The sequence below is a fragment of the Lactuca sativa genome, chromosome 8 (assembly GCF_002870075.4).
Source record: "Lactuca sativa cultivar Salinas chromosome 8, Lsat_Salinas_v11, whole genome shotgun sequence".
Lineage (NCBI taxonomy): Eukaryota > Viridiplantae > Streptophyta > Magnoliopsida > Asterales > Asteraceae > Lactuca > Lactuca sativa.
Window position 1 is genome coordinate 39,891,766 of NC_056630.2, and position 7,957 is coordinate 39,899,722.

Consider the following 7,957-nt stretch of genomic DNA (forward strand, 5'->3'; position numbering starts at 1 on the left):
AGATTTGGGAATATTCTATGAGTTTTATGCTGTTTGAAAAAAGAAAAATTGTTTTAAATTTTTACGGTGTTACAAAGTAAAGTTAGAAATTGAATTATAAAAACATTGGACAATTACAATGTATAAATGATACAAAACGACATAGTATAATAAGTTTGGGTACCTAAGCTTATATACTTTTAAGGGTATATTCTCTTTCCTATATATATATATATATATATATATATATATATATATATATATATATATATATATATATAGTGGTTCAAATGAGAACCCAAAAAGATTAAGAACTCTATAAACCCCATTTTATAGTTATTAAACATATGAATGCTTATTAAACATATAAAAATTGCAATTTTTTAGTGTTTTTTTCTTAAAAATATGGAAAATTCAAAATTTTTACAATTTAGTATTTTCATTCATAATTTATTATTATATATATAATATAAATTATATAATTTAATACAGTCTATTTACACTTGAATTCACAAAATTCACAAGTTAATACAATCCATTTTACAATAATTCAAAAATTCAAAGGAGTTAAATAAAGTTTATCATCATCACCCACTACAATACGCTGCCACCAATCCCATGTGTCACCATTGCAACTATCATTTCTTCAAAATCATATATGTATGTATATAAAATCATATATTCACCGATTAAATACTTTAATCACATTTTAATAAAATATTAATTTATTTATTTAGAGTTAATGTAAAATATTTATAAAACTACTACATTCTTACATATTTATACAATACAGAAAATTAATATATTTACAAGAAAATTAATACAAAATTCAAACATAAATAATTCATATTTTAACACAAAATTTACAAAAAACATGTTCTTTATGTCATAAAACATGCTAACTATTTATTTATTTATTTATTTTTGTAGATTTTCTATTTTGTTGGATTTTGATTACTGTCTTGAATTGTTGCAAAACATTGAAGGGGTAAAACAGGAAATAAGAATTGGTTTACATCAATCTTAGTTGAGGGTTATTTCTGTCTTTTTCAAAAAAATTATATATTAAGTTATATTTATTGATTGTGTACTGAAGAGTAGTTACATCTATTCTATTTATAACGAGCAACACAAACATAAATCCAAACCCTCCAATCCATGCATAAATAAATAATTTGACAGGAATGATCCCTCAATTATATTTGAGTCATTTTAAAGTTGCTTCTTTTTTGTTTTTTTTGGTTCCTCTACTTCCATTGGTTATTTGTGGCATTATAGGTTCCTATGTTTTCGTTTAATTGTCACTTTATTAGTTTTGATTACAGATTCATTAATGTTTTTTTATTTGATATTTATTTATTTGCTTATAGATCAATTAAAGAGGGAAGGAGTGAGCATCTCAAACTATAAACATTTTCAAAAAACAAACAACCGAAAAAATTATCGCATCCGACCCCCGCAATGCGGGGGTTCCCCATCTAGTTATTTATTAATTTTGTAATTTATTTTTTTCAAAAAGGTTCAAAACGTTTCACCCGATAAAAAAAACATAAATATGCATTTTCTCTCGAAATTTTGTATCTATAAAATATTTAACTGTAATATATCTTCTTATTAGTTGTTTATATATTTCAAATCACAACTAAATTATTTGTTTTTGTTTTTTGTGTAAAGTTGGGTAATATTATAATTATATGTCATTTTAAAATGTTTCGGTTTTTGAAAACTGAATTATAAAAACCGATCCAACCGAATTGTAATTGGATCGGATCGGATCGGATTTGAATTTAGTTTGGACAATTCGGATTCATGGTTTGAAAACCGAAATAAATTTGGATTTACTTGATTGGATCGGATCAAACTGATCCATCCAAACGAACACCCCTAGTATTTGATACTATCTAACCCGAATTTTAAAATATATAGTTTCTAATAAATCCGACTATAAAGACCAACAATACAAAAATCAAATTTAAAACCAACCACGTAAACATTTTGTAAAAATTAATGTTAGAGACCAACCATATAACATTTTTATAGTTATCCTTACAATGCTACTTTTTATAAACCATCGGGAAAAACTTGAAATTTTGTCATTATTTATTTTGTTTATTTTTAGTGATTTTATCTTTATCCCTTCAATAACTATAAAAATAAGGTCACAAACGTTTAAAAGCTCATGTAGATAGTGCTAAGTGCTAACCTTGTCTTAGCACTTAGCCGTATAAAACTTCAGGTTTCCCCAAATTCTCTTCTTTTGACTCGTCACCAGACTCTTCTCGGAGTTAATGATTTGATCTTCTCTTACCACAAAATGGCCGAAACTCCGTCATCGTTCCAGACGCCGCCGCCGCCGCCACCACCACCACCACCGACGCCTCCGTCAGCGCCTATTAATCCTGATCCTACACAATACTGGTGCTACCAGTGCAACAAACGGGTTCCGGTCGAAACCCTACCCGATCAGCCCGATGTTATATGTTTCGAATGCAAGAATGGATTTGTTGAGTTAATCTCCGTCCATCATCCTCAAGCGCTTGAAGTAAACGATGAGGACCAACCTGCTTTCGGCAACGAGTTTCTTCAGGTCCTTAGGTTAATCGCTCAGGCTGCGCGTGATGGTGACGCGCCTCCTCTGCCTCCTTCTGACCGCGCGGATGACGACAGCGATCATCTCCAAATTGAACTCGACGGATGGGATGAAAACGATGATGACGACGACGACGATGATGACGAAGACGAAGGTGATGAAAACCATAACGAAGGAGCTCGAGATCGTGATGGATCTGATGACAACGAAGCGGAACAAGAGATCGTCGAAGGGGAAAATGAAGATTCCCGTAGAAGACAAAGGCGCGATGTCATCCGTCTTCGTCTCCGTGACTTTGCTACCCGAGCTTTAAGTCGTCGCAACCGGATTCTCGATTGGGCTGAGATCCTAACGGGGCTCGAAGATCACTCGATCGAGTTTAGGTTTCAACTTCCGGGAGGTGGTGATGGTTACGTAGGCAATCCAGGCGATTACGTTGATGCTGCCGGATACGAAGCATTGTTGCAAAACCTAGCTGAAAGTGATAGCGGCGGGAAGAGAGGAGCTCCACCGGCGGCGAAATCTGCAGTGGAAGCGTTGCCAACCGTTGAAGTGAAGTCAACTTATATGGAAGTCTGTGCTATATGTAAAGATAAAGTGTTTAACAACGAAAAGGAGATTGTGAAGCAATTGCCTTGTGGACACATGTATCATGAAGACTGTATAGTGCCTTGGTTGGGTTCAAGGAACACTTGTCCTGTTTGTAGGTACGAGTTGCCTACAGATGATCCTGAGTATGAAGAAGATAGGAAGAAGAAATCAACCTCCATGGCTACAACAACATCAGCAACATCCGGTGATGGGGTTTAAGAAATGGTATGTATGCATTTCTCGCTTATCTTGAACACAGAGTTTGTATCCCTGTTTTCGCTGTTCCTTATATGAATTCATGGTAATGATTTTATTGCTGTAAATACCAAACTTCCTTGATTTGAAGAACTCAGAGTAGCTTTTCTGTTGTATGCTTGCTTCGTGCTATCTCATGTGAAATGCATACATAATAAACAAGTAACCATGGACAAAATTAAGGAAAAAATCTGAAACAAAACTTAGGGGAGAAAGATTAAGGAGGAAACCCTTAATGTCACATTATGATATAAATGTTATCTGTTTGTCTTCAGTTGATCTATCAGTTTAGGGTTTTGATATTTTGGAGTATGTTTTATTGTTTTATAAAGAAGTTGTCTGGTTTAGGCTATGAGTCTGTTCTTGATGAATTTTTCCATGGCATCATCCATTTCATCATGTTCTTGATCTTGATCTTTAGTTTCTTCACCTAATGACATAGAAATCACAATTTCTTTTTAGTTTTGTTCTGATGCTCTTTTTCCTCTTCAACACTCTATTTCATGTTTATTGCTTGATTAGCATTAAGAGCTTATCAAACAACCCCTAAGTGGGACTGATATCACAATTTTTTGATTTATCTCATAATTTTTTTAGTAACTTTATTAAGCAAAAACCTACATTAAATTGATCATTATTTTTTTTAATATGAACTAATTTACATTTATTTTTGTGAAATGTTTAATAAAATTTTCTTATCTAATTTAGTATTATTTAATCGGTTAATGAGGTTTTGTTATCGGTTATGGTAAAATTTGACAGAAAAATAGAGAATATATTACTATGAAAAGTTAAAAACAGAAAGTACATTACTATTAAATTAAAACGGAAAAATTAGAAACTACATTATTAAAAAAACAAGTTTTAATAATCATGTTTAAAAATTCGCATACTTTTTTTTAAATATATTGAATTTTATATTTTTTAAAATTCACAAACAGATTTTATTTAACCATAAAAATAAATAAATGTTGAATATTTAATAAATGATTTTGTTATTAATATGAACATTTAATTTACCATTTAACATTAAAGTATAGTTAAATGTTGGGTATGTTGATATCACTTCAAAAGTAAGCTTTGTATTAATATGAGCATTTTATTTACCGTTTTAACATTTAAAGTAAAGCTAAGTGTTTTGTAGACAATGTTAGGTTTTTACAAAATGTTTCGAGTAAAATTATTTCAAAAGTGATATGGGCCAAAATACATAGATTGTTAGTAGCTCTAAAAATAAAGTATATAATTAATTTTCTGTTTTTTTGGTTCTCATTTAAGCGTAAGACCTGCGAACCAAAAATATCTCAATTTGGTTAACCAAACTGAATTTTAAAAAATCAAATCAGTTGTGCAAGAAATTACAGGCAACTATTTATTCATTTATCGTTCTTAATTTACAAACTAAATTATTGATGATGTAGAACAATTTTATTGTATTAAATTTATTTCAATCTCTTTTGGGACCAACAACGTATAATCAAACATCTCTATAACAACGTCGACCAGTTTTCTCTTTCTTCTTCTCCAGTCTTAGATGGCAAGTTAAAAAAAATTCCAAGTCAAACAAGAGTAAATGAACGATTTTTCTAGCCTATTAATAATTACATAATACAATATCTATTGATTTATATCTTTTATTATAGCAATCAAATCAAATCAAATCAAATCAAATCATATATATGTGTCCAGTATAGCACACTGCTTATCAGCGATTCGATGCAATTTATGAAATTTAAAGCCTAAAACAATTGGATAAACGTGGACATTTTCTTGTGTAGTGTTCATCGATTTAAAGAAGGCCTTAGCTTATGTTTGGCTCGGGGTTGGCCCAACCCTAAAGGGTTGTGGGGTGTTCAATCGCATATGACCCCAAAAAAATAGGGTCTGGGTTCTTACGAATTTATATAGTTAATATAATATGTATAACTGTTTATGTAAAAATTTATCCAATCTTCCTATAGTTCAACCGATTGAAGAGAGGTGCTTATTGCTCTCTCGTTTTATGTAAAAATTTAACAAAATGTGTCGTATACGATGTGCCTTATATTTTCTCCTTATAAATAACCAAGGTTCGAGTCATAGCAAACCTGCTTTGTCTGTAAGATAGGTATTTTACGAATAACCTAGATGGTCTAGTTTGTTTTTACAGAATGTGTAAGTATGCTAAAGTTGCTAGTGCATTCAATTGACTTTGAAAACAGCCATAAACGAAAGTACGATGAAGTATGGAAATTTTAGAAGTACGTAAATAATAAATAATAAGGTTCGAGCTTTGCAAGATAGGGAAAGAAACAATATCATTTCTTTTAGAAGTTATACTTCTTTAGGTTTTTTATGTTCCATGTGCATGGAATCCAGATACCTCGGAGTGTCTCGAGCACGTGAGACCCGTTGAGATAGGTCTGATTACTTTGTAAGGACCATTAAATATTTGACTTAACTTGCCTTGAATCTTGATCTTCACCTCTACTAGCTTCATTTTTTTTTAAAGTACTAGGCCTTCTACCTTGTAGGCTCACTTTTTAACATAACTGTTGTAGTACTTCTCGGTTTAGTACTTATAAGTTGCTTTGTTTAAGGCTGGTATTTCCTGCCTTTCTTGAAGGAGGTCGAAACTGGATTGTAGGTCTATTTTTGTTTCTCATGTATTGAAGTTGGTCTTGGTCACTTGATTTGTTTGAACTAGTTTCTCTTTTAAGGAGAGAGAGAGAGAGAGAGAGAGAGAGAGAGAGAGAGAGAGAGAGAGAGAGAGATTGCTTCGATCTGTAAACGAGGTTAAATGGTGTTTAGTTTGTGGTGGTCCTAGTTATGGTTCAATATAACCATAAAATACTTGGGAGCTTGTCTACCGACCTACCTTTGGCCCTTGTTAGCCTTATCTTTGGTCCTTTCCAAATTGTTCTATTAGTAATTTTTGTTTGGCTATTTTACCGTGGATGTATTATTGAGGTGAATGTTTGTTAAATTTTCATGATGATGCCTTTCTTTGAAGAGGTTTCCTCTAAATTGTTTTCCATTGTCGCTAATATGGTGTTTGTAACGTCTTTGAATTCGGACTAGACGTTTTAAGAATTTTAAATTATAAATATTTGTTTTATCGAACAACTAAATCATCGAATGGGATAATCGTAAATAATTACGAGTCCTTTGTACGCGATACAAGTTATATAGAAGATATCTACATTTTGCGTACATGTTTTATGGACAAATATTATGGACTTATATTATTTGTAAAAAACATATTATAAAATTTAACGAATTACGTTAAATAAATGTCTAAAAATAAAAGATTACTTAGGATAAATAATCTTAATGAAAGTTGTAGTTGCCGTGATCACAATTATGTGGGTATAAAGAACACCCAAATCTGGTTTCTATGAATAAGTTATGATTCTTCGAAGTTTCGCATTCAACCCTATACGACAAAATGTGTCATAAAAGATGAATCGAAGATAGATTTCTCATTAACCTAAGTAATCTACATGAAAGTCGTATTAATTGAAATTACGAAAGTGTGCATATAAAGAACGTTAAAATCTGACTTCATATGATGAAGTTATGATTTTTTAAAACTTCGGTGCGACACAATACAAAGTGTGCGACACAGAAATCGAAATTAAAATCGGTTGATTGTTAGTCAAAACAATATAGGAAAACTGCAAAAAAATCCTTACATATTGGCCTTATAATCAATTTAGTTCTTATATATAGTTTTTTATTCAATTAAGTCTCAAAACCCGGTAATTATATTCAATTTGACACTTTTATCAGGTCAATAGGTCATATAACTTTTAAAAATTATACTTTTGGCCCAGATTTTAATTTTTTTTTACAAATTTGGTCCAAAAATTACATTTTAACCCTAAGTTTAAATTTTATTACAAATTTGTTCTAAAATTTACCCTTTTGGCCCAAATTTCAGAATTTTGTTATGACAACATCCTAAAATTTAGTTTCTTTTACAACAATTTTTCTCAAAAGGGTAAATTTTTGACCAAATTCTGAAATCTAGCCAAAAGGGTAAATTTTTGACCAAATTTGTAAATTTTAGAGAAACAAAAGTTGTAAAAAAACTAAAATTATGATGAATTCATAACAAAATTATGAAATCTTGGCCAAAAGGGTAAATTTTTTTTACCAAATTTGTAATAAAATTTGAAATCTGGACCCAAAGTGTAATTTTTGAAAATTAGATGACATGTTGACCAGTAAAAGGGTTACATTGAATACAATTACCGGTTTTTAGGACTTAGTTGAATAATATATATATATATATATATATATATATATATATATATATATATATATATATATATATATATATATATATATATATATATATAATGACTAAATCGATTATGAGACCAATATATAAAGACTTTTTTAGAGTTTCCCAAACAATATAAATGAGAGTTGAAGATCTCGTAAATATGAATCCGTTGATTTAGAGATAGTCGAGAACAAAGTTTGTATGAAGAAATTATGAATTTTGCATGATCTTTTGCTGTGTAATCTTTATAAATTGTAAAATTTAAAATAGAA

At 30.4% G+C, this 7,957-nt stretch overlaps 1 protein-coding gene across 1 annotated transcript; it reads left to right on the forward strand.

Annotated features, from left to right (window-relative positions):
- Positions 1-2,151: 2,151 nt before the first annotated feature.
- LOC111914282 (E3 ubiquitin-protein ligase CIP8) lies at positions 2,152-3,531 on the forward strand. The gene has a single exon (XM_023910055.3). The coding sequence runs from the start codon at positions 2,294-2,296 to the stop codon at positions 3,377-3,379; it is 1,086 nt and encodes a 361-aa protein (XP_023765823.1). The 5' UTR covers positions 2,152-2,293; the 3' UTR covers positions 3,380-3,531.
- Positions 3,532-7,957: the final 4,426 nt, after the last annotated feature.

Bases quoted from the DNA above. Each gene is read 5' to 3' on its own strand.
- LOC111914282 (XM_023910055.3), top strand. From the start codon at position 2,294: ATGGCCGAAACTCCGTCATCGTTCCAGACGCCGCCGCCGCCGCCACCA.